General features: G+C 59.6%; 2 protein-coding genes across 2 annotated transcripts; both read right to left on the bottom strand.

Annotated features, from left to right (window-relative positions):
* Positions 1-224: 224 nt before the first annotated feature.
* LOC118357267 (serine/arginine repetitive matrix protein 1-like) lies at positions 225-7,812 on the bottom strand. The gene has a single exon (XM_035728944.1). The coding sequence runs from the start codon at positions 3,670-3,672 to the stop codon at positions 2,743-2,745; it is 930 nt and encodes a 309-aa protein (XP_035584837.1). The 5' UTR covers positions 3,673-7,812; the 3' UTR covers positions 225-2,742.
* Positions 7,813-7,952: 140 nt separating this feature from the next.
* Positions 7,953-26,053, bottom strand: ZSWIM4 (zinc finger SWIM-type containing 4). The gene is made up of 14 exons (XM_027585150.2): positions 25,901-26,053; positions 23,703-23,904; positions 21,883-22,239; positions 21,117-21,265; positions 20,866-21,016; positions 19,891-20,058; positions 18,935-19,297; positions 17,474-17,611; positions 16,901-17,155; positions 16,268-16,403; positions 13,622-13,776; positions 12,305-12,468; positions 10,413-10,494; positions 7,953-10,023 (listed from the first exon to the last, which is right to left on the bottom strand). Exons 1-14 carry the CDS (start codon positions 26,051-26,053, stop codon positions 9,164-9,166), a joined length of 3,333 nt encoding a protein of 1,110 aa, XP_027440951.1. The 3' UTR covers positions 7,953-9,163.
* Positions 26,054-26,102: the final 49 nt, after the last annotated feature.

Genomic DNA, 26,102 nt, shown 5'->3' with positions numbered 1-26,102 from the left:
CCTACGGAGCGGGGGAAGGGCGGCCCAACCTTTACCCGCTCCCCGGGAGCCCAGTGGGGACCCCTAGCCACTCCCCCCCCACAGGAGACCCATGAGACCCATCAGAGCGTGGTGGGGAGGGCGGGTTCCACAGAGACTGGGGCAGGTCAAGGTGGGCACGGAGTCCGCGGCAGGGTGGGAAGGGGGAGGGCATATGTCCGGCTTGGGGTTAGGAGGGATGGATATACTGTGCCTGGACTCCTGGGGTACCTATCTGGCCTTTGGTGGGGATGGGGTGGAGAAGTGGATGGGGGTCTCCCAGAGTTCCATGGATGGTGGGTGACAGTGGTTCAAGTTCTCGCCATATCAGCCAATGAGTGGAGGGGAGGCCTGCCATTGAGGAGATGGGGTGGGGGCCCAGCATTGTAGCCCCAGCTTCGTGGAGACTGGGGGACCCCTCTCCTCCCTCCTGGCCCCTCCTGGCCCAGGAGAGAAGAGCTCATTCAGGGTCCCTTTGGAAGGGGGCCTGGGGTTTGGAAGACTCCTGGAGGGCTGACTCCCAGCCTTGTGTCACCGCAGTCCTCATGCCCTTGGGCTGTGGGAGGGTGGAAGGGCCCAGACTAAAACCTGAACCTTGCATTCTAGCCCCACACTGACCTCTGACCCCAGCACTGGACTTGACTGCCACCAAAGCCCCCAGCCCTACACTGACTTGCCTACCCAGCCCAGCCAGGCCCAGCCAGACCCCGTGGCCTCCTGAATGCCTTGAAGGTGCAGTTGGCTCTGTCACCTGTCCCCTCCCTGCCTCGGCCCTAACCAGCTGCCCGCTTATGATGACGGGTGGTGGATGAGGGTAAGGCTGGGGGGGGGTGTGTGTGTGTGTGTGGGACCCCTGGCATGAGGAGTGTCCTCTGGCAGCCCTGCCCATGCCAGCCGGAGCTGGAGGGCAGTACCCAACAGGTGCCCCGGCTCAGAGGCGAGGTGATGTGGGACACACCCTGTCCGCTCGCCCACGCACCCTGCCCGGGCCAGCCCGTGCGCATGTGTTCACACGCCGCCGTCCTGGGAAGGCACGGGCCCTGGGGCCGGGTGCCAGCTCTGTCCCAGCTCCCAGAAGGGCGCCCATTGGCCTCTGCCCTTGCAGGATGTCCTCTGGGAGCTCCTTCAAGACCCCAACTGGCAGGCTTCGTCTGTGGGCCTAAGAGGGGGCCCGAAAATAGCTGCGGGCCTGGCCCAGGGCTGGCACGCGGAGCACATGCGTGACAGGGCGTGTCCAGGGGGGTCGGGCCTGTCTGTGCTGGCCCAGCCTCCAAGTCTCCGCAGACCCTTGCTCACTGGAGAGCCACAGCGGAAGCGGATGCTCCAGGGTCCTCCCGGGGACCCCCGTACCCACCCCTGCCTGTTGTAAGTGGAGGCCAGATGTTCCGTGGAAGCTGCAGCTGCTGGGCAGATCCCTGTCTCATCTGCAGTCCCAGGGTGACTGGCCCTATGCTCAGGGTGGGGAGTGGGGTGACCGGATTCCTATGGACTCAGGTGGCGCTTTGATATACCTTAAGGCATTTTTCAGAGTGTGCCCTTCGCCTTGGGAAGCTGAGTAGAGGGGGGTCTGTTTGCGGTGAAAGAAACCGCCAGGAACCCTGGGGTGGGGGTTCTTAAGAAAACACCTTTCCCGCCCCTCACTGGGCTGGCTGGCCAGCCCCTTCCCATTTGGATACACTTTCTGCCAGGAGCAGTCCTGGCTTTTCCTTAGATTTACTGCCTGACCTTGGGCCTGGCTCTGAATTCCTGCGGGCCTCAGTTTCTCCATCTGTAAATGGGGAGCGTTGGAAAGCAAGCGGAGAGAAGCGCACTTCCCCTTCCTGTGGCAGATCCCTTGTGGGACGCTCTGGCCACCTTTCCTCCTGCCTTCGGGTGTCCTGGGTGGACAAGGAGGTGTGTCTGGAGAAGGCTGGTCACCTGGGAAGGACGTACACGGAGGGCAGTGGGCGTGGGCGTGTGGGAATCCTTGGGCAGAGAAGGACGCCGCCATGCTGGGCACGGCTGAGTCATGCTCCAGCGGCGCCTTGCCCCAGGGTGCTGGAGCTGGCGCCACCCTGGGTGTGGTCACTGAGCTGTGGCCCTGGGCAGAGCAGGCCTGGGTGGTCTGGGATGGGGGGCCTGGGTGGTGAGCCGCCAGGAAGCTGACTTCTGAGCCTCTAAGACCCTTGGCCTTCCCCTGGCCTGGGTCTGGCATCACCATCCAGGACTGTGGTCACCCACACCCTTAGAATGCCTTGGGGATCCTGGGGGCCCTAAGCCTTGGGCCTGGGAATTTTGGGGTATTGAGGAAGGAGGACATGACCCAGAAGACAGTGATTTGCCTTGAGGCCAGGGGCCCCCCAAAACACAGGCCAGGACCGGGACGTGGACCCATGAGGACACGGCAAGGGATGAACATGGCAGAAGGGTGTGCCCCTCAGTTAAGGGCTCTCAGTGTGGACGTTAAGGGGACCCTGGGAATTCTGTGACTGACTCTAGGGGGATTAAAGTTTAGGGCAGGGGTTGGAGTTTGGTGTGGCGTGGCTGGGCGCAATGGGGGCTGGGATATGACTTGCATGGTTCCCCTATTTATAACAAGTGATTCAGTCCTCACTTACTCACCCCTTCCTGGGCCTGCCCCCTCCCCCCAGCCCCGGGTGGGCAGCGGGGGCCCACCCACTTGCCACTGTCCTGCCCTCTTCCACCCAGGTGCCAGCCTCTGAGGGCTTCCCATCGGGCCCGTTGTTATGGTCGCTTTGCTGGGACTGGGGTAATGGATGGGGGGCTGGTGGTCAGGCGGCACTTGGCTGGGCAGCCCAGGTTGGCGGCTGGCTCTGGGCCCGGCCCAGGGAGCCTCTGCGGAGAGTCTAGGCCCATTAGGCAAAGCGTTAGTGACAGGCTGGGAGGGCGGGCGGTGGCGGGCAGGGCGGGGCCTGTAGCCCTTGGTATTTTCCGATCCCAGCTGCTCCGAGAGGGTGGAAAGTATTTGGGGACCAGGCTTGGGGGCGGTGGTGGTGGTGGCGCCCCCGGCGGAAGCTGCCCCTGATTCATTCTTGGAGCATGGGGTTGGGGGGTAGCAGTACGCCTGCCTGCTTCTGTCTCATGCCTCCACGCCCTGTCTGCAGAGCATACTCCAGCATACATACATACATACATACATACATACATACATACATACATCGGTGTGGCTCGGGGCCTGCTTTGCTCCCTCGGCCCAGGGGCCCATCTTCTCCCCAGGCTTCCAGCTGCCAAGAACTTGGCCTTCCCTGGACACCACCTCTTGTGAGCCCGAGAGGCACACCATTGGTAACGGGGGTCCTGGCTCCTGGGCACCTGCGTGGCAGTGCCCCATCCATGAGAGACCCAGGCCTTTTGTGCCTTTAGGGATGGGGAGTGGCCTTGGCCCCAGCCCGGGGCTCTGTGCAGGGGAAACCCCACAGGAAACGGGCCTGGCCAAATGGCCGCCCTTCCCGTTCTCGTCCCTGGGACACGAATGTGCTGTCTCACTTCCGGAGGCGGCCCAGGGAGGCCGGCCGCCCTGCAGGGCCTTGTCTGCTCCCGGTTGGTGCCCCCAGACCCTGAGGGGACAGGGTTGGGCTGGGGCCTGCTGGGAAAGCGGGTGGCCAGTGTCTGTGTGTGCGTGTATAGGACGGGTTGGGGAAGAGAGCAGGACATCGCTCTCCACCTGTCTCCCAGTGGTGGATGCCACCAGCTCTGAGCACTGGGGTTCCACCAGCGTTCAGAGTCCTCATTTCTACCGTCTTTTCTGTTTCTGCCTGATGATAACAGCCCAGCCCCATCTTAATTACACGTATCACTTCTGAGATCCTTACCACGACATCCCTGCTTTGCGCATGGGGAAAGGGAGGCCCAGAGAGGTTGAGTGACTTTCTAGGAGTCACCCAGCTAGGAAGCTACAGAGCCAGGGTTCAGATCTGCCCAAACTGGCTCCAGAGTTGGGGTGTCCTAGCCACAGGGCTCTTGACATTAAGGAGATCTCCATTTACTGAACATAGGGCGGCTTCATGGGCTTGTGACCATGCAGCTCACAGAGTCTCCCTTGCTTAGAACGACCTGAAGCCTGGATTAATGTTCTGCTGTCAGCATCTTGACATTCTTAACTTGTGAAGAATGGGTCCCCCAATTTCATTTTGCACTGATTCCTGAAAGTTCTGGAAGGCAGTCCTGGTGCTGGGCACTTGCTGAAATGACATATGCACTCTCGGTGAAATCTCCCTGTGCTATGCAGTTGAGGCCCTTGGCTCTGATTTACAGATGGGGAAACTGAGGCTTGGAGGGCATTTGGGAAATTGCTGAGTGGGGATTTGCACCTTGAGCCTGGGTGTGGTGCTCTTGGGGATGTGTGTGCCCAAGGGGAGAGCTGGACACCCACTGCAGGCATCTGCTCTGCTGGGGTGCAGGCTGAGGCCTGGCCACTGAGGAGACGGGGCCACGGGGGGAGGCCCTGGTGGTTTCCTCCTGCCCTTCAGGCTTCTAGGAAGTGGCGCCAGCTGGGGTGAGATCACTTCCTCACCCGCCTGCCTGCCACCCCCTCGACTTCCTCTCCTCATGGCCCCATTTAGCCCGCCCAGGGCTCGCTGGTGGGGGGGGGGGCGGGAAAAGCAGGGGGACCTGGCTCTGGGAGTCCCTGCAGCCTCCTTGGCCCAAAGGGATTTGGGCATCTCTGCCTCTGGGACTGAGGGCAGGGCTGCGGTGTGGGCGTGCATCCTGATGGTACAGCATTCTCTTCCGTGGCTGCTGCGTGCGGGGAGGAGGGCTTTCCTCCGTGGGCAGCAGCAGGCAGGGGGCACCTGCAGGACAGACGTCTTCAAATCTCATTACCTCCTTTGCTCTCTCTCCCCCCTCAGGTGCCAGCTGCTGGCCCCACCCGGTGCCCCCCCACCCCTGTGCCATGGCCGGCTGGGGTTCCTGGGGATGGGATTTGCTGCCTGTCACAAATCACATTGCCAGGGATTTCCAACCGACCCTGAGCCCTGCCTCTGGGGCTTCCACCACCGCCACCACCGCTGAGGACACTGCCCGGGGATGGGGGTGGGGGTGGGTGGCACAAGAGGCCCCTGCTGTCTGCGTCCGGCCTGGGGAGCAGGGCTTAGCTGCTTGTGAGCAGAGTCCACACCAAGTCGTGTTCACAGTGGCTAAGTTCCGCCCCCCGGGACCCCGCCTCCTCCGGCTCTGCGGCTGTGCCTGCCTGTCCCACTGTGGGGGCCTCCCTGGGCTCTGCCTCCCGTGCCTACTGAGCTGAAACACAGTTGATTTGTGCAGACTGGCTCAGTTCAGCAGGAACAGGAGTCGAGCCCCCTCGGAGCCTGTGGCACCTGCCTTCCTTGGGTGGGCTGATGCCTGGGGGGTGGGGGTGGGGGGAAGACCCAGACCTGTGTCTGGAGGAGGGACTTGGGGAGGGATGTAGCCTGGAATGGGGTAGGTGGACCCAGCTGTCTGCTGCAGGCCCCCTCCCTCAACAACGTACTTGGGGAGGGCCTCCCCCTGCACAGTCCTACCTGGAGCTGGGCTGTACTCCTGGGGAGAACGGGCAGGTGGGTGGTTGCCCCTCCATGAAAAAGGGCAAAACTGTGTCTGCAGCCCCCACACCCCCCCACAACCCTCCCATCCTGGAGCCTTTCTCTCCTAAGCCTGGTGGGGCATGGGCCAGGCCTGTACCTTCCCAGCAGCCAGTTACTCAAGAGGAAGCTGCCTTGGGTCCCCAGACCGTTAAATGCCAACTCCAGCTTCCGGAACCAGGCTGGCCTGACCTGAGTGGGCCTGGCCCCTTCTCCCTGAGCCCTGCAGCTTCCTAACTTGGGGGGAGGAGCCCTGACACCCTCCTGGCACATGGGGCAGGGAGCAAGGTCCCTGTGAGTCCAGAAAGGACACAAACGGGCCTTTTCAGTCCTCAGGTGGTGCCAGGCTGTCCAAAAGTTGAGACTGTCCAGTATCAGATGGGATGGGGCTCTTTTTGGAGTGAGACTGGGGAAACAGAGAGCAGCCCCCTAGGGCGTCAGAGCTGGCCCAGCATTCCTGTCCCACCTGGGGTAGGGGCGGACATAAGCTTGGGGCAGCGGTCTGTGTTGTGTGTGGCTCCTGTTGTCCAATTAAAATAAAAGCTGCCCCCTGCCTCATTCCTGAAGGTCTGATAGTTTGTGAGTTTGTGGTTTACTCCTTCTTCCCATCCCTGCAGTTTTGGCCTTTTGGGTGGGGAGGGTTGATGGCCCTGAATTTACTGTTCCTGCACCCTGAGCTCCTGACCTCACAGGATCTTCATCTCTGTCCCACCTGTTCTGAGGAAGGCCACAATTTAGTCACACAGGCAGAGAAGGCTGGGTGACCTTGAGGGGTGTCCTGGGATTAGGGGGTGACCCTGAAGGAAACCCTGACTTTCAGGGCTAATGCAATGACAGAGAGCGCTGTTCTGGGAAGGACCTAGATGGGGGTCATCATGAGGAATGACCCAAGCCCAGGACATTGACCCGAGTGTGCCTGGCCCCAATGGAGGGGGGCGTCGAACCCAACCTCTGGTGGCAGCCAGTGGTGACCCTGAGGGAAACACTGGGCATTCAGAGATAACTGGGACCTGAGGGTCCTGAGCTAGTGATATTTGGGGGTGGCTGAGACATAAGGGAGAGCTCTGGCCTCAGGGAAGACTTGGGGTGCTGGTATCTGAGAATGCCGGCAGGGAACTTGGGCTTGAAGTGTGCATGTGTCACGAAGGAATCCCCGGGCCCAAGGGGGACATTTTTGGATGACTTTGAGAACTGAGGGGCACAGTAAGGGGGAGAGGCCCAAGTCCGAGGACGGCGTCTGCAGGCAGCTGAGACTACAGGGTGAAGGAAAACGCCAAGCACGCCGGGACTGCCACCTCTACCCGAGCAGGCCTCCAGGCGGCGCAAAGGAGCAGGCCGTCCAGCTGGAGTCCGCCGGCACATACCTGCGGGAAGGGGCGAGGCGGGGCGGGAGATGGGTCCATGTCCAATTGGCCCTCTTTGGCGGAGGGCGTCGCCACGAGCCAATCGCTGTGCCCAGCGCAGCCGATACTCCGCCCACGACTGCGCGCGCCACCTTGGCGCCCTCTAGCGGCCGGCCCCGCCCACTGCCCCGCCCCTCCGGGAAGCTTGTCCTCGCCTGCCCCGGCCCTGACAGTGACCCAGACACTTTGTTCACCCGTCTGTCACTCTCCAAAGACAGGCAGATCCCAAGGGAGGTCCTGCTTCTCAGGGAGCCACGGAAGGAAGGCAACCGAGGGCCTTCTTCGCAGTCCCCCAGGCCACACCGCTCCCTCTATTTGGGGCCTCGAAAAACCTCATCCGCGGCGTAGGAGTCCAGGACCGCACCCGGGCCGCGCCCCTCGCTGACCACGCCCACCCGTCCTAGCCAACGCCAGAGCCCGCCCACCAAGGCCTAGCCCAAGCCCAGGATTCCCATCTTTGGTGGGTGGGGAGGGGTGTGTCTTCCCCTCCCAGGTGCACCGAGCACCTGACACGGCCCCCGTGCTCAGCAACTTGGGAGACAAGTACCCCCAGTAGCGGTGTCTGGAGCCAGGGCACCCCCTAGTGGCCACTGCCAGCACTGTAAGGGCCGTGAAGCCTGAGGTGGCCAGGGTTGGCTCCAGCATCGTAAAGCTCTGTCTCTTCCTAAAATTGGTACCCTTTCCTTAAACTTCGGAACCCCAGGTTTCTCCTCTGTAAAATGGGAAGGATATTCCTCCCGACTCGTAGGGCTGTTGGGACAGGCGTTGTAACAGGTGACAGTTATAAAGCACTCCTCTTGGGGGTCAGCCCTGAGTATCTCCACTACAGCCACTGGGTGAAACCAGCAGTCTGCACCCTTCCATCCCTCGCCTGAAGTTGTGCCCCGAGCAAGTAAGGCTGGAGATTTTCTGTGGAGGGATCAGGGAGCCCTGGTCTGGAGTGGGGGGAGGGGACATACCTCAGTCTCAAAAGCTGTGTTCAATATTTAAAAAAAAAAAAAAGGAAAAAGGAAATACAATATACAGTTCAATAAATAGAAAAAAAGTTACAAAATGACATGATTTTGTCCTTAATTACAAGAGGAGAAAAGACAGAGGGGGTGATCGGGGTGGGACACTCTCCCTCCTCGTCCCTGGGCCAAGGTGGGGCAAGGGAGACCCAAGAGAGACAGCAGCTGCGATTCAGAGCCACAAATAGGCGAAATAGAGGGAAATATGGAAAGGGAGAGTAAGATGAAGGGCTGGAGCAGGGACATGGAGGAGGAGGAGAAAGGCAGAGCCAGAGCCAGAGCCAGAGCCAGAAAATGCCAAGATGCCAACCTTTCTGCTTTCCAGATCTGGGGTGGGGGGTCTCTGGCTCTCCTGGGCTTGTCTCCCCCCAACACCAGGTTTGGAGGACAGCATGAGCCTGGCTCAGTTCCTGAGTTGTATGTCCAGTGACTAGCAGGTAGGGGGAGGGACAGGAGTGACCCCTCAAGCCCACCCTGGGACCTTGGCATCCTCGGGAATGGGAGTCCTGGCCGGACTGGGGGGGGGGGGTGAGGTATGTGGCTGAGGCCTGAGGCCTCTTTAAATCCTTCAGTGGGGATGAGCCATTGGTCCCAGCTGGGCAGCCTGGCAAGGGCATAGGGCTGCGGAACGGGGCCCCTGAGGCAGTGAGGGGAGGGTATAAAAGGAGATTTAGACGCCCTAACACAAGTCCCCTGGCCACCCAGAGTGGGGTGTGGAGAGGGTCTGCTACATTGACTTTAAGAGCCAGTTTCTGGAAAGTCCTGCCTTGCAGCCCCCACCCCCACCCCCAGTCCAAGCCAGGCCTGCGAGTTTGGGGAGGGAGAGCTTGCCTATTGCTTTTGGGGTGCCCAAGGCGGGTTCATACCAGCTGCCCAAGCACACACCCCCTTCCAGGCCTCTGGGTGGTGGTATGGCTTCTGATCCTTGCGTCTCGCACACTCGCTCGCACACTCCTAGGCACGCATGTGGCAGGACGTCACCCCCCCCCCCCGGGGTGGTCCCCCCTCCAGTAGGGCTCGGGGGGATGGCAGGTAAGACCACCTAGCTCCGGCTGGGCTCCTTCCCTGACTTAATACTGAAATGCCACATGGGCCCCCAGTGTTGAGGCCCCTGATGGAGGCTGGTGCCACAGAAGCGGGGGCCAAGGGGGTCCCCGACGCGGCCTGCTGCCCCTCAGCCGAAGCGCTCCCGCACCAAGAGCATGAGCTTCTTCTTGCCCTTGTAGGTCTGTTTGAGGTTCTCCAGGAACTGGGCGAACTGCAGGTGCCCGTCAGGCGCCAGCAGGAAGGTCTCCCGGGCCTGGCCCAGGAACTCGATGAAGTCGCCATAGTGCCGCGGGCTAATGTGCGTGAGGCGGGAATGGCTGGTGGCGATGTAGGCGGCCACTGCGGCGTCCAGGAGCTGGCAGAGCGGAGCCCGGTCGGCGCCCAGCGGCTTGGTGGCGCGGCGGGCCCCCAGGGGCCCCAGGCCAGGTGCCGCGAGGGTCCAGCGGCGCAGGATGTCAGAGAGCATGGGGGCGCAGTGGATGCTGCGGATGATGAGGGGGACGATGGCGGAGAGCTCGTGCCGGCCCAGCGAGTGGCTGAGCGAGCAGGCCCAGAGCACATCGTTGACGGCGGGGTGGCTGTCCTGGTTGAAGGCGATGCTGAGCTGTGCCAGGGCCAGCGTGGCCAGCTTGTAGGCCCGCAGCGGCAGGCCGCGCTGCTCCATGTAGCGTGCCACCGGGAAGAGGTGGGCGTGGCCCAGGCCGCCGGCCGCCGCGTCCAGCACGATCTGGTAGGCGGCCTCGAAGGCTGCGCGGTTCTTCTCACACAGGGTGAGGGCGGGCAGGGCGCAGTTCTGCGGGTCTTTCATGGCGCACTGCAAGGCCAGGGTGCGCGCACAGGCCCAGAGCTCCTCCCGCCGGGCTGCGTCCAGCTGCAGCCGCGACAGCGTGGCGTGCGTGGTGCCGGTCACCGCCACGATGGTGGCAGCCTCCACCGGTGTGAATAAGGAGTACCAGTTCTGCATGATGTTCATCAGGGCTTGCGGGCCTGGGGGCGGCAAGAGGGCAAAGCTGGCCAGGAAGGAGGGCAGGGGCCAATCGAGTGTGCCCGGGTTTGCCCTCACGCCGCCATCCCCACCCGCTGGGGCTGAAGACACAACCCCTCTGCCTCCACCCCCAGCTTGACACAAACTGCACTTCATCTTCCAAAGTGTGTGTGGGGGAGAGTGCGTGGGGGGGGGTTCTATGTACCGCTTTAGGGCTCCTGTCCCTTCTCTAAGCCACTTCAGCCTGGCCAGCTTCCAGGCCTTCGACCAGCTCTGTCCCCCGCAACCCGCCTCCCCACCAGCATAGCCCTGACCTCGGGCTGGAGCCAGGGAAAAGGCTCTGCTTCTCTCTCCACAGGGAGATGGGTGGCAGGTTCCCTCGGGGACTCACCGATCTCTGTGGCACAGCTGACCAGCCACCGCACCATCTCCCGCCGCCGCCAGGTCATGGTGTTCAGGGTCATCCGCATCACCTGCGGCCCGGGGAGGGGGAGAGAGAAGGGGATCACCCAAAACCTCGCACTGGCCTACAGAGGGGATCAGGGATCCTGAGGGGCCCAGGAGACTCGAGCGTTAAGGGCCGAATCGGCCGTGAGCCACGTGATCCGGACAAGTGGCCTCACCTCCTGGGCCTTCATTTTCCTCCTCTGTAAGATGGGGATTCAAAACCTCTACCTCAGGGCTCTCTTCTAAGAATTCAGTGCAAATTTTCAGGTAAAGATCTTGCACAGGGTGGCTCAGTTGGTTGAGTGACTGCCTTTGGCTCAGGTCACGGTCTCAGGGTCGTGGGATTGAGCCCCACGTCGGGCGCCCTGCTCAGTGGGGAGTCTGTTTTGACCCCTCCTCCCTCTGCCCCTCCCGCTCGTGCTCTCTCTCTCAAAAAAATAAAATCTTAAAAAAATAATAAAATAAAAAATAAAGTTGTTTTAAAAAAAAGATTTTTTTTTTTTTTTTAAGATTTTATTCATTCATTTGACAGAGAGAGAGCGAGAAAGCTAGAGAGGGAACACAAGCAGGGGGAGTGGGAGAGGGAGAAGCAGGCTTCCCGCGGAGCAGGGAGCCCGATGCGGGGCTCGATCCCAGGACCCTGGGATCATGACCCAAGCCGAAGGCAGAAGCCTAATGACTGAGCCACCTAGGCGCTCCCTTCCAAAAAAAATATCTTGCACAGTATCTGTTGATTCAAAGTGCTCAACCCATGCCAGCATTACTGTTACTGCTATTATTGTGGGTGTTATCCTGAGGCTCCATGGTGCCTACCGCAGACAGCAATCCAACCTGCCCCTTCTCTCTGGAAAAGTTCCATGCTTCATGTCAGCAGATTTCCCCCTGTAGTCCCCAACAAAGCACCTGCCCTACAGGTCCCTACCTTCTTTGGGTCCTATCCCCAATAAGCACCCTCCCTGTTTGCCTCCCCCTAGATCCTGTCTGGTGGACTCTGCCTACTGGAAGCTCCTAAGGAGTGGTTCACCTCTCTAAAGATCCCTCCCTCATCTCACCTCCCCCAGACCCCCTACAATGATTCCACTTCCCCACAGCAGAGTGTTCGGGACTAATTCTGCCTTCTGCAGGCCCCCTGGAGGCAGGTTCTACCTGGGAAGGTCCCACCCCATCCTGCAAGCCTGCCCCAAACTGTTCTCCATTCTTACTTTACTTTGGCCACACTCTGAGGCCCTGCCCCCTCCGGGTCCCACACCCTGCAGCTGACTCCTCACCTACAGGCAGCACCCATGTTGGTCTCTGACTTGCCCCAGCAGGACAGCCCTTGCCCGGCCCCTGGCGAAGGCCCCAGCTCGCAGGCCCTGCCTCAAGGACTTTCAACCACAGACCTCATCTGCAGAGGCGGCTCCTCGCCTTCAGGACCCTCCCCCTCAGCAGCAACTTTTTCTTCTAGGCCGGTCCCCCACAGGCCCTGCCCCCAAGCAAGCTCCTCATCCGGAGGCTCTGCTCCCTGGGCTTCAGCCCAACCCACCCAGTGGGCACACCAGCTCCGGGCCCCACCCAGTGGGCACACCAGCTCCAGGCCCCACCCCAAGGCTAGCACCCTAGGCCCGGCTTCTTCTTGTGGCCCACCCCCTCACCTACAGGACCCGTGCCCCGCATCCTCCTCCTCAGCCACACCCCCAGGAGGGGATGCTCACCTTCAGACTACCCGGGAGTCCCTCATTCACAGGCCCATCCCCCACTGGTGACCCCAGTCCCCCATTCCCGGGACCCTTACTCCCAGGGGTGCCACTCCCGCTGAGGCCTGTCCTCAGGCAGCATCCCCCCTCTGACCCTCACCTGCAGGCCCAGTTCCAGCGCAATGCCCAGCAGCGTGGTGTCGGGAGGCGCACTAGCCGGGGTGGCCGTTTTGCAGGCGTCCTGCGCCAGCTTGAAGAGCAGGGCAGGCGAGTGGATGTTCTGCTGGATGGAGCCCAGTACTGCATGCAGCCACTTGGGGTCTCCTGGGGTGCAGGGAAGGAGGAGGGCATGGTTGGCACAGTCGGCACACCGGGCACCAGGCCTGCTGCTGCCTGACCTGTTCACCCAGGTTCCTCCCCCCAGGTGCCCACATGTGAGGAGGCAGAGGTAGCTGGCAATGGCTCTGGGAAGACCCAGACCACTTCTGGCACTCCCTCTCTTCTCTCCTCTCCTCTCCTTCTTACCACCCAACAGGAGGAAGCCACCTGGGGACCCCTAACTGTCAAGGGCAGTGATTCTGGACCCAGAACACCAGGGTTCAATCCCCGTCCCGCCATTCACCAGCTATGTGACGCCGAGCGAGTCACTTGACCTTTCTGTGCCTCAGCTGCTTTATCTGTAAAATGGGTCAGACTAGCACAAGGGTACCTGCCTCCCAGGGCCACGGTGAGCCCGTACTCGAAAGGCTTTCATGGGTCAAGAGCTTTGATTGCTATTATCGCTGGCCCAGAGCCTATAGTTCTGTCACTGCTCTCCTTCGCTCCTCAAACATACTAGGCACGGTCCAGCCTCGGGGCCTTTGAACTGGCTGTTCCGTCTGCCTGGAATGCTCTCCCGGCCTGGACAGAGCCCTCCCCAAATTCACGGGGAAGCCCTCATCCCCAGCATGATGGCATGAGTGTCCTGAGAAGAGGAAGAAATCGGGAGCGCTCTCTTTCTCTGCCTTGTGAAGAGGGTGGCAAGCCAGGAAGAGAGTCCTCCCTGGGAACCCACCACACCGGCACCCGGACCTTGGACTCCCAGCCCCAGAGCAGTGCTGTTATGGTGGCCTAAGGTGACAGGGACACAGGTGCAGGCAACAGCTCCGCCCTCTTGGCTTAAGTGTTTGTCTGCTTTTCCCCCTCCACGGCCCTTGTTCCCTGCTTGCTCACTGCGCGACGTCACTAAGTGTTTGGCCTTGTTTAAGGTCTGTCTGCCCGCCCCCAGAATGGAACACCACAGGGCACAGGCCTTGGAACAGTGTTGGTCACTCCTCAGCACCTGGGACAGTGCCTGGTCCATCTAGAAAGTGCTCAAGGAAGACTGGAATTTGATGAAAGGATAAAAAGGAGAGGGAAGGGATGAGGGAACGGAGGAAAGAAAAGGCAGAGGGCGGGGGAGCGGGGGAACGGGACAGGGGGCAGCCTCCGTCCTCACCCTTGGCAGCTGTCAGCATGGCAGAGGCCAGCTCGCACTGGCGCGTCTCCAGGTGGCCAAGGATGAACCAGCGGGGGAAGCGGTTGCTCATGATGGAGTCCAGTGGGTTGGGGTGAGCTTCTCCGGCTGGAAATGCTGTCTCCAGTACAGGCAGCCTGGTGGGGGCGGAAGGGGGAGAAGCAAGCCCATGCTGAGAGGAGGCTGGGGCCTCCTGCCTCAACTGGAGCCTCCCTGCTTGGGCCAGCAAAGCCACGGGCATGCAGGAAGACGGAAAATGTGTGTGCCAGATGTTCACTGGAGTACTGTTTGCTCATCACCTGGAGGTCGATTAAATAAACAACGCTCTATTCACGCACCAAGGGCTGATAAAAATGTGAGGAGACTGTTTGTGTCCTGATGCAGCCCCCAATAGTCCTTCTGTCACCCCCCTTCCCATTCTCACTCTGCTCCAGCCACTGTTCCCCTCAATGTCCCTCAAAGACAACCAGACACAGTCCTACCTCAGGGCCTTTGCATATGCTGTTCCCTCTGTCAGGAACACTCTTCCCCAGACGTCCTTGCAGATTCTCCCTCACCTCCCCCGAGTTTCTTTTTTAAAGATTTTATTTATTTATTTGTCAGAGAGAGAGGGGGAGGGTGCACAAGCAGGGGGTGCAGCAGACAGAGGGAGAAGCAGGCTCCCTGCCAAGCAAGGGGCCCGACGTGGAACTCGATTCCAGGACCCTGGGATCATGACCTGAGCTGAAGGCGGATGCTTAATGACTGAGCCAGTCAGGCGCCCCTCACCTCCCTCAAGTCTTTACTCAAATATTTTTCAGTGGGTTCTTCCTTGACACCCCCACATGTGAAATTCCCATTCCCAACTTCTCCCATGCCTTTTTTGCTATAGGTCACCACCTGACACACAACATAGTTTACCTATTAATTCTTATTTAAAAGAACTTATTATTTCATCTCCCTCACTAAAGTGTCAGCTCCATGAGGGCAGGCATTTGTGACCATTCTGTTCACTGCTGGACCTCCAGCAGCAGTACACAATGGGTGGATAGACAGCAAACATTTTTGGAATGGCTTTACACGCCCACTAGGGGTATATTGCTAGACAGCCCACTCGATGGGTCGTCTAGCCCATATATATTTTGTATGTAGAAAGTTCTTCAAAGTTGTTAGATGTGATCAACAGCATGCAATAGGAGTCAAGACTATTCTGGTTTCAAATATTATCGAAATTTCCTCGACATGTGACTCTGGACACACCTTAAGCGTGTTTATGTGTAAAATGGGGGTAAACATGCTTATTTCTCTAGGTTGGTAAGATTACATGAGGTAGGGGCACCTGGGTGGCTCAGTCGGTTATGCATCTGCCTTTGGCTCAGGTCATGATCCCGGGGTCCTGGGATGGAGTCCCAAGTTGGGCTTCCCTGCTCAGCGGGGAGTCTGCTTCTCCCTCTGCCTCTGCCCTGCTCGTGCTCTCTTTCTGTCTCTCAAATAAATAAATAAAATCTTTTAAAAAAAAAAAGAAAGATTACATGAGGTTAATGTGAGTCATGGATTTGGACCAGGGATCAGCACCATTTTTTTCTTTTTTTTTGCACACGTTTGGACAGTAAATATTTTCGGCTCTGTGGGGGGGGGGGGCATTTGGTCTCTGTCACAACCATTCAGTTCTGCCTTTGCCACGCAAAAGTAGCCCCAGACAATACATAAATGAATGAGTGTGGCTGTGTGCCAATAAAACTTCATTGCTGGACACTGAAACTTGAGTTTCATATTACTTTCCATGTGTCACAGAATATTCTTTTGATTTATTTTTAAACACTTAAAAATGTAAAAGCTTGATCTGATCTCATGGGTTTAACACGTGGCAGGCCACATCTGGCCCAGGGGCTGTCATGTGCTGGTTCCTGGCTTAGAAATCACAGCTCTTCACAGATTACTCATTCCAAATATTCTGGAAAGATGCACGCTAAATTGTTAATAGGTATCTCTGGATGATGGGATCAGAGACCGGGGACAGAATTCACCTTATTTGTTGGGCATGGTGTACTACCCAGGGGGCCTTTAAAAATTCTGCTTCTGTGGTCAGTTGGTACATGAGAAATGATAAGGTTATTCACGGCAACATTTTTGGGGAAATAATGTCAATTGTCTATCAACTCTAAATTGGTTCTTTTATGATACATCCTTATAGCAGTTCACATGCTATGTGATACAACCAAACCTTTAAGGTGCCAAGTTCACTGAAAATAAGGTGCAAGGAACAGACACAGGACGCATCATGGGTGTAAAAGGAAGATCAGCCTTGAATTTCCAGATTTTGGGTTTGCAGAAATCTTGATTCTTGTGGGATAGATAAGGAGAAAGTGGTGACATTGCTGGTCTCCAGAGAGATTTGGGTAAGCGGGGACAAAAATGTCTGGACAAGAGCTCTGATTCTGTGCCATGTGGATCTCTCTCAAATTCAAAATAATAATATATGTGTTTACTTCAGAATCAAAAACACAGGGCAACATGGGATGCCAGCCTGGGGGAGACGGAATCAACCAGCTTGTGAGTTTCTGGCGGGAGGATGGGGCTCCAAGGGCGACTGTCACCCTCCAATCCTGCCCAGTCCCCTGGGCCGAGTCCCCAGCGGCCCATTCTCACCTCATGGCCCTCAGCGCGAGGCGGTAGGCCAGGTCGGGGTCGTGGGGCAGCAGCGCCATGAACAGGTAGCGGGCACAGGTGTGCATGGGCACGCTCTCCCGGAAGAGCCCTTCTCCGAATCCGCTGAAAGGACCCCCTGCAGGGGCATCCTGAGCTCAGCTCCCCCCGCGAGGGCTCATCACCACCACCCCCCCAGGTCTCCTCACACCCCAGGCTCTGAGGAGGGCATGGGCTGGTCCCCAGATAGATTGGCTGGCGCTAGGGGCTAGAGAGGTGGGCGGGGGAGGTAATGCAGGACTGAGACAGAAAAGCCCTGGAAAATCCGAAGAAGAGACCCTGGGCACCCCTTGGTGGGGGGGGGGGGCAGGATGCAGATGCAAGGCGGGGCCGGAAGATAGAGGTGGGGCTACACCTGCTCCAGGGGCGGGGCCTCGGCAAGGGGCGGGGCCTCGGCAAGGGGCGGGGCCTCCCCCTCCCCCCGCCCCCGGCCCTATTGGTAGCAGGCACTTTCTAGGGCTGATCTCACCTTTAAGACACGGCCTCCTGATCCAGCAGCCACCAGGCCACTAGAGGGCAGGGGCAGGACCCCCCCACCCCCCACCCCCCACCCCGCTGGCTTGGGCCGGGCCTCACCTTCCAGCAGCAGCCCCGCCTGCTTGCGCAGCACCTGCACCAGCCGCTCGTCCAGCTCCACCTCCTCCAGCAGGGAGAGCAGCTGCTCCTCGCTGCGCACCACCTTGTCCTGCGCGTACAGTCCCTCGGGCAGGGCCCGCTGCTGCCCCAGGCCCAGCAGTGCCACCTCAAGGGCCAGCGCCAAGTAGGACTCCCCGGGGCTCCCGGGCACCGGCACGTGCTGGTAGGCTGTCTTCCGCTTCTCGGGGCCCGAGTCTGTGGGAAATGGGTTCCAAGGCTGCTGGAGGGGGGGCGCCCCCTTCCGGGGACCCCGGGGTCTCTTCAACTCAAACACGGGGACTGGGGGGTTGGGCTTATGGGGAACCCAGCAGCTCCCAGCACTGACCAGACACCTTCTACCAGCAGAGAAGTGGGTCTGTGGTGGACTCGCTTTCAGGAAAAGTGAAGTCTGTTGGCTCCAAGTGTGGAGACGTCACCAAAGATAAGAGTGTGGCCCCACTTTCTTGGGGTACTGGGCTGGGGCGGGGGAAGGGGAAATGTCCCATTTCCTCGCAGGGGCCCCAGTGCGGGTACCTGGGTAAAGGGTGAGGGTCTCCTCCTCCAGGCGGCAGGCTTCCAGGAGCGCCCTGCAGAGGCAGCCAATGGGGTCCAGGGGGTGGCCCACCCATCCTTCCGTGTTGGTGATGCAGGTGTTACCTTTCTGCAGCAGCTCTGCAGGCAGTATAAGGGGCTCAACGCCTGTCCCCCACAAGTCTAGGTGGGGGGGGCTTCTCTCCTTGAACCCCAGCCCAGCCTCCTAGTGCCCGCCCACCAACCGCCCACCAGGCAGTCATCCTCTCTGCCCAGGAGCTCTGTAGCAGCCCTCACCTCCACAGCCTTGGCCTCCTGTCCCACAGCCAGACCCTGGCCTGGCAGGGACAGAGGGGGTGAAACTGGGCGCTTCGGAAAACATCTACCCCCTGTCTTTCTCCTCCCTCCCACCTCTCTTGAGCCCCACTGGCTTTCAGGGCCCCATGTGGCCACCTGCCCCACCTGAAAGCCCATTCTCCAATCTCCTCCCATAAGCTGGCCCTCTCCTGCCTCTGGGCTTCTGCCCCTGCTGTTCCTTCTACCTGGTACATTGTTCCTCCTTCTTCTTCTCCTGGGAAACTCCTGTACGTCCGTAAGATCTCAGCATAGCTCTCACCTGTTCTGGGGGGCTTTCCCTGTGCCTCTAGGCCGGGGCAGGACTCTGCTGGGGTCCCAGGTCCCCCAGGGTTCCCTGACACCCAGGGTTCAATTTCCTGATAACTGACCCATCAACCCAGACAATGAAACTGGTGGCCTCCCTCCTGCCTCCCCATAGCTCATCCACAAACATGTTCTTTTTTTGGCCCATACAGTGTGGCTTTTTTTTTTTTCTCTAACACAAATTTGAATTTGTTTCCCATGTTTACAAATCAGTAAACTGTACATCGCATAATACAGATTTTTGGCCTGTCTTGGAAAATTGAAAGATCTGGCCACACTGGGTCCCCATTCCTGAAAGACTTGTGACTGGCACCCACCCCATACCACAGGGGCTGGAAACTTAGAAACTACAAGTCCCAGGCTCCTTTGTGTGAGATACGGAGGCTGGGACAGGAGGCCCTGATTCTCCTGCAGCCTCCGTGAGCAGGTGTGTGGCTGTCTGCAGGGCACAGACAGGAGGTTTTTCGAGCAGATTCCGAGTATTCTCTTGGGAGCGGCCCCCCCCTGCCAGGGCTGCAGGCTGCTGAGCTCACTGTCAGCAGTTTGCTGCAATCCCTGTGCTTCTGAAGTTCAAGTTCTTGAGCCTAAGCAGTGGCTTCTCTGACTTTCAATCCTACAGCTCTTCCGGTACTTTTGTGAGCCCTCGATCCCCCGTATTAAATTCTTTTTGGCTCAAGACTCCGGGTGGCCTGGCTTTCCTGATGGGACCCCGAGCGGAACCCACAGACGTCAGGGGTGCCACAGCGCCCATCAGTCGGCATCTGTGCCTACGGCCCAGGGGCGCAGGGCGGTCGTGGCACCCACCTTTTTTCTGCTGCTTGTAGCTCTCGAGCTGATGCCGCCGCTGTAGCCGGAGCGTGTTGATGATGGCACCTGCCAGCCGCAGGGCCTGGCGGGGGTATCCGTGGGCACGCAGGGTGTCCACGCGGGCGCAGGCGGTGGGGAATGGCTCGCCCAGCCACAGTGGGCGGCCCTGGGGGTCAAAGGTGGGCTTTTCACTGCCCATGGTGCCTGTGAGGCTGGGGCCGTAGGAGTCGCTGGCCAGGATCCTCTGCAGGTGGGCGTCACTCCAGTGCAGCGACCCGGCCTGGAGGGCGCGGCCGAAGACGGTGTGGCGGGAACCTGCAGCTGCTGCCTCCTCCTCTTCCTCCTCCTCCTCCTCCAGGCCTGCGGGAGGGGCGCCCACATGGTCTGGTTAGGGGGCCCTAGCACTTGGGCTGAGGCCAGCTCCCCTGACCGAGCGCCAGCTTGGGACTAGACTCCCCTGGGACACACAGCGATTGCGGTGTGTCCTCTGCCCAGATCCTTTAAACAGCCTTTCAAAGATGCGTGTGTGCGCGCGCGCGTGCATGTGCGTGTGCATGCGCGCGCTGGGGGAGCTATTATAGCCCTTCGTGTCAACGGACAATGGAGGGTGAATAACTGTCCATATGTCTGTCCATCCTGCCCCCTCCCCAGACTTCATCCCTCTTCTCCTCCCTCCATCTCTCCCCACACCCCATTCCTTTCTCCTGTCTGTCTCTCCCTTTCTCTCTCTCCATCTCTGCCTCTCTCTCCTAAATATCTTTTTCCTTTTCTCTCAGTCCCCCCCCCATCCCTGCCTCCACAGCCAGGAGGAGGCTGAGTGGGGAGACCAGCCCAGAACTACCGGCATCTTAAGCCTTTCACTTCAGGCACCTCGAGCTGCCCGCCGCCCTGGCCTGGGCACTCACTCCCTCCTGGCGGGGAGGACAGGCAAAGGCTGGGGGCCCCTCTCCTACCTGGGCTGAGGGCCACGGTGGGCTGCAGGCTGGGCCCGTCGAAAGAGTAGTTGCCCTCTTCCAGCGGGCACACATCCAGCTTGTCCCATTTGCCAAGCAGCTGGAGCCAGCTCACCCGCTCCTCTGGTTTGCAGTGGGGGCTCAGGACGACACACACCCACAGGGCCCCTGGGGAGGGAGGGCGGCCAGTGAACATGCGCATGAGGGAGACTTGACATTCACGCCAACAGTAGCCACACACGCGTGTGGAGTGCCTGCTGTGTGCTGGGCACTGGTCTCTGCTTACCCCTCATCTCGAGCCTCTGAGGTTGCAACCAATAGTCTCTTCACGTTACAGCACAGAGAGGCAAAAGCAGTTGCTCAAGGTCACACAGCTGGGGAAGTGGGAAGGCAGGATTCGACCCCAGGCTGTCAGACTCCTCTTGCTGTTTTTTTCCCCCATAGCACTTACCACCCTGTATTACAGGGGTCAGCAGACTACTGCCCGTGGATAAAACTGAACCCGCCACCTGGTTTTGAATGGCCTGCAAGCTAAGATTTACTTCTCCATTTCTAAATGGTTGGGGAAAAATACATCAGAGGAATATTTTGTGACTTGTGAAAATTACATGAACTTCCTATAAATAGTGTCTCTAAATACGATTGTATTGGAATGCCGCCATAGAAGCCGTGACAGAGACCAATGGCCCACAGAGTCAAAGGGACTGACTACCGGCCCTTAGAGAAAAGGACGTCTGTAGTAGTGTCTTGTCTGTCTCTGCCGCCAAGTGTCAGCTCCGCAGCTCCGGGAGCGCAGGGGTCAATCCCTTGTTTCCTGCCCAGCCCCCCCCCCCCAACCCGACACACACAGTGCCTCGGGCATCAGAGGTGCTAGTGAACATGGAAGGGATTCGGGGGCCAGAGGCTCATGTCGGGGTGAGCACGACCTGGCAACCAGAGCCCGCCACGCGCCGCGCGCCTCGGGCCAGGCCTTACCCAGCTCATCCCACAGCTGCCGGCACTTGTCGGTCATGCCCGCGCCCTGCTGCCGCCACAGGGCCAGGCGCGGGTCCTGCAGGAACTGCTCGGTCATGAGGATCAGCATGCGCGCCCCGTTGGAGTCCCGCATCCGCAGCATCTCCCGCACCTGTGCCGGGATGGGGGCAGGGACGGCGTGGTGAGGAGGGGGCGGGGCGCCAGGGCCTCGAGTCCCGGGCCGCCGCGTGCCCGCCGTGCCCGCGCAGCACCTTGCAGAACATGGAGCGCAGCTGCTGGCTGGCGCCGTAGTAGCCGCCGTTGGACAGCAGCTGCTTCACCTGCTCCTGGATCTGCTCCTCGTCCAGGTGCCAGCAGTTGGCGTCCTCGATGCCTGCACCCGCCGTGGGGTCTGGGGCACCTGCGGGGAGGGAGGGACAGTGAGGCTGGGGCTTCCAATTTCCCTCAGGCCCCCTCTGCCCAGCCCCGCCAGTCCACCTTGATCCCGATCAAAGCCCCTCCCACCGGAGCCCCGCCAGCTCCCGCCAGCTCCGCGTTAACCTGCAGTCCTACTTGACCATCCGTGGGCTCAGCGCATCCGCTTTTGCACACGCGCAGGTCACCCCAACACCCCATCATCCACCCATCGCCATCCTCAATTATCCACCGCTTATCCATCAGCCCCCACCCTCCGCCCTACCCCATCCTCCCACAGCCTCTTGTAGCTCCGAATCCTCCCAAGAGCTCCCGGTCTATCCCCCACCCATCCCCCACCCCTGCCACCCCCGCCCCCATGGGCTACACATACCCTTCATGCCCTCTACCCACCCACACTCAGGCCGGCTCCTGTGCTCTTGGGGCACCCTCACCCTGGGGCTGAAGCTCCCTGTGTCCGGGGCCAGCCAGGTCAGATCCAGGATCTGCCACTTAGGAGGTGTGTGACCTCCACTTCAGGCAAGGGCGCTCTCCCCACCCGCACTCAAGGATCAAGGGGACCTGAGGATGCCGCCACCATCAGGTCCCCGGGGGGGCCCTTACCATGCACTAGGTTGATCTCGGAGCCCAGCAGGAGGATCTCGTCAGCCAGGCGCTGGGCGGTGGGCAGCACCTCGGTGTGGTGGGCGCTGATGAGGTACTGCACGAACTTCTGCAGCTGGTCTCTGTTCATCTGAGACAGCGTCTCGGAGATGGGCAGCCGCAGCTCCACTTGGCGGGCGTGCCGAATGCGGTACAGCGACAGGGCCACCACATGGGCGCAGTAGAAAAGGTCACGGTTGTCGCAGCCACAGCTCACAGACGTGATCTTGCAGCGGTCAAAGCTGATGGAGACGTGGTAAAGGCGCTCGGGCTCTCCAGGGCCCCCCAGCTCCCGGATGTTTCCGCTCAGATGGAACCCTAAGACCAAAGCCAAGCCAGCCAATGCTGTGTCACCCCAGGACAGGGGTGCTCGTCCATGGTGCACAGCAAGACCCAAGTGCAAATCCCATGAAGTAACCTAGCATGCAAGCCACTTAACCTCTCTGTTCAATGGGAACGAATAGTGACATCTTCCTCATGCATTTGTAAGAGGATTCAATGAGCTAGTATTTGGTAAGTGCTTAGAACCCTGTAGGCATACAGTCAAATGCTTGCTCCTGTTCTAATTCTGAAGAATATTATAGTGATGATGCTGAAGGTGGTTTTCTCAGCCCTTGGGTTACCGTGAATACGGCCTGGGCTCCAGGAGTCCCGTAACTTCCTGGGAAGATGCCCAAGGCCTGCGACACTTGGGGGTGAGGGGCTGATGTGGCAGGCGAGGGGCCAGGCCACTCCATCACCCCTCCCTGGCCCCTGGGGAGCCCAGATGCCAGGCTTATCCAACTGGTTGGGCAGCTCAGGCCCCATCTGGCCCTGACTGCGTCATGCAGAGAGACGGCAGCTTCCTCATACCGGCTGAAGATGGCCAAGCCTGTGGTGGGCTGGGCCATGTCCAGGCAAGGGGGCCCCCAGGCTGACAGGGTTCAGGGAAGGTCATCTTAGCCAAGCCCCTGCCTCCAGCTAGGAGGTGTACTCTTCCTGGGCTTACTTGCTTTCTGGCTCAACCTCTACTTGTCCCCTTCTGAGCCCCACTCCCTGGGGTCTAGAATCCTCTCTCACCTCTAGTTCCAAACCTCTGCCCCCTACCCTCCCTCACCTGGACCCCACTGGGTCTAAGACCATCCCTCATAGCTGATCTTAAACTTCTACTCAAGGCTCCCACCTAAGCCTCTTTGCCTTATATGTGAGACCACCCCTAAACATCTGGTCCCAACTTCCACCCGAGTCCCTCTGCCTGAGGTCTAAGACTGCGTCTCACCTCCGGCTTGAAACCTTGGCGCCAGAACATCACCGGGTCCCTCCGTTTGAGGTCTGAAACCTCCTCTCACTCCTGGTTTACAAATTGCTCCTCAGCCCTCCTCCCAGCGTCACCACTTCTACTCCCGCCCACCAGGCAAGCGGTCTTGAGGACTCTAGGACCACCCTTGCCTTTAGCTCAGAATCCCGTACCCAACCCCCGTAGTGGCCCTCCACCTAGGATCTAGAAATAGCCTCAGTGCTCCACCCTCAGCTGGCTCTTGCCACCTAAGTTCTGGGACCTCCCCTCCCGCTTTCTGGTTCACCATCCTTCCCCCAAGCCCCGTCTAAGCCCGCTGCCTGGGGTCTAGGCAGATCTGTGATCCTAAGCTCACAATATCTTGTAAAACCCTCTCTGGGCATTGAAGCCAGAGGTCTGGAACCACCCTCCCTCGCCTTGGCCCAGGCCCCCCTCTACCCCCTTCTCCTCCACGCCTGCGCTGGACCTCCTGGCCTTCCTGGCAGAGGTGGGGGCAAGCACTCACCCACTTGTAGCACTCGGTCTACGGCCCCGCTCTGCAGCAGGTGCAGCCCGCGGGTGAAGGGCACCCGGGCGTCATGCTCGCCCTCCGGGGGCTGGTAGCCCAGGGACGAATACATACAGATCTCCCGTTCGCTGCGTGGGAATGACCAGAACACAATGCGCTTCTGGACCGGCTCTGGCACCCGGGAGAACCGCTCTTCCACCTGTGGGAAGGGCGGTGGCTTAGAAACCCGGCTTGAATCCTGGTTTTGCCACTTAGGAGCAGTATGACTCTGAGCAAGTCACTTTGCCTCTCTGAGCTTGTTTTTTCAAGTGTGAGGTGGGGATGTTAACGGCACCTGCCTCCTGAGTATCGCACTTGCAATAACACCTGGCCTGTACTCAGTGTTCTAGAACTTTGTGCTACTTCCCTCCTGGATGTCAGGTCTGGGGTCCTGATGTAACATAGTCTCACCTCCCAGGCTTTGAAGGGGCAGGAGAAACGGAGACAAAAATGATAAGAATAGTGATCAGGCCTCCATATTCTAAGCCTACACTATGCTAAATGCTTTGTGTATGTGATTCTCCATAATTTTCATAGTAACATCTCAGTGATATTAGTAATCACCGCATTTTGCAGCCTGGATACTCTGAGGCTCAGAAATGGGTTGAATTCACTTGCTCAGTCTCACAGCTGGCAAGCTTGGACTCCCAAGACAGGCTCCGTTCTCAGCCTCCATGGGCCTGCAGGGTGGGAGGGATGTCTTCACCACCCCTGTGGGCTTTGGGCAGTGAACCAAGCTGGTTGAACCAATGTTCCAATCTGGGCTTGCTACTCACTGGCTGAGTGACCTTGGGCAAGTTTCTCAACCTCTCTGTGCTCCAGTTTCCTCAAAGTGGGAGGGAGAACAACAACTCCAAAGGGCGGCAGAGGATTCCAGGAGCTTCTGAGGGCCAAGAGCTTTCCTAGCACCAGGCCTGATCAGGGCGGGCACATGGGAACCATGAGAGATGGTTTCAGGATTATGCTGGGTGTCTCACGCACAATAAAGGGGCAGCGACCTCCCAGAGCTCCCAGGCCTGGGTTTCTGGGGGAAGTGGGAGGGACAGTGACTGGCTTAGGCCTCAGGGACAGTTGGCAGATGACTAAGGAGGGATTTTCCAGGCCGTGATTCAGAGCCTGCCCCGTCCACACTTGGCCCAGACTCATCGGTCCCAGCAGGCTTCTAACTCTGGAGAGGCCAGGGAGCAAAGAGCACCCTCCAAAGCCAGATAGAGGACAGAGCCTATGGGGACTGCAGAAGGCTTGGTCAGAGCCAGGCCACATCTCCACTCCCCAGAGGCACACTCTGAGGCTGGAAAAGGGGACTCTAGCCGCCCCAGCCCTGAGGCATTGTGGCAGAGCCCCCAGAAACTACAGAGGTAGGGTTCCAGGTGCACCTGTACATGGACTATGACCCAAGCCTTGCCCTTGCCGCCGACCTATGGAAGGACTAGAATGGCTGGGGGACAGAGGGAGGGTGAGCATCGGGGAAATAGGAGGAATGTAAGAGGGTACCCTGACACTGGAGGGGTTGGGCAGCCCCAGGTGGGAGGTGGTCCCAGAAGTACTGAGGGAGGGGAGCAGGACTCCAGGGAAGGATCTGGAGGAGGGGAGTTCCCCAGGGGACAGGTGGGTTCTGGAGGCATGGATCGGGGACAGAAAGGAGTATCTTGAGGCTAGGGTCTGTAGAAATGGGGGAGTTCTTTACTGGGGGTGTGGGGCAGAGATCTGGAGTCTCTAGGGGATGAGATGGGGGTGTCCCCCCAAGTGGGGGTGGCTTGTAGAAGTCGGAAAGAGAAGTGAGGATTGAATGAGGTGCCTTAATTGGGAGCTGAGGATGAGGTGGGAAAAGAGGGTACCCAGGGTTGTGCGAGGACCCTGGGGCAGGAGAAGAAGGAAGTGTCCTGAGCTAGGATCTAGGGCGCTGAGGGCATCCCTGTGTCTTGTGGGGTGGAGGGCAGGGATGGCAGGAGGAATGGGGGTGGGTCACAGGGCTTGAAGGAGTGAAATGGGAGGATGAGAGGGTGTTTCCGGGCGGACTTAAGGATCCTGGAGGGAACCTCTGGGGGTGTCTCGTACGCGGGCAGGTCCGGAGGCTGGGGGTTGGGAGGGGAGGAAAAGGCAAGTCGGGAGAAGGGGTTGGGGGTGCGTCCCTCCACCCCCCCACCCCTCGTCACCTGCTCGAAGGCCCAGGTCTCGGCTACTCGCTTGGCACTGAGGTCCAGCAGCGCCTCGGGCCGGCCCCGGCCGCGCACGGCCCCGGCCCCGGCATCGCGCTCCTCCGGTCCCGCGGGGCAGCCCCGGCTCCGCTTGGCCGCGGGGGGGTCCATCGGCCGGGCCGGGGCCGGGGCGGGGCCTGTTGGGGGGTCAGTCCGATGC

The sequence above is a fragment of the Zalophus californianus genome, chromosome 1, assembly GCF_009762305.2.
Source record: "Zalophus californianus isolate mZalCal1 chromosome 1, mZalCal1.pri.v2, whole genome shotgun sequence".
Lineage (NCBI taxonomy): Eukaryota > Metazoa > Chordata > Mammalia > Carnivora > Otariidae > Zalophus > Zalophus californianus.
The sequence above is the reverse complement of the archived record's forward strand: the minus strand, read 5'-3'. Positions and strand labels throughout refer to the sequence as shown.

What these genes read in the sequence shown, in the direction of transcription:
- LOC118357267 (XM_035728944.1), bottom strand. Translation starts at nt 3,672, where the DNA reads ATGTCCTGCTCTCTTCCCCAACCCGTCCTATACACGCACACACAGACA.
- ZSWIM4 (XM_027585150.2), bottom strand. Translation starts at nt 26,053, where the DNA reads ATGGACCCCCCCGCGGCCAAGCGGAGCCGGGGCTGCCCCGCGGGACCG. An exon ending in AGACCTGGGCCTTCGAGCAG is followed by an intron (nt 23,905 to 25,900) that starts GTGACGAGGGGT and finishes CCCTTCCCACAG; the next exon opens with GTGGAAGAGCGGTTCTCCCG. An exon ending in GCAGCTGTGGGATGAGCTGG is followed by an intron (nt 20,059 to 20,865) that starts GTAAGGCCTGGC and finishes CTCCCTCCCCAG; the next exon opens with GGGCCCTGTGGGTGTGTGTC.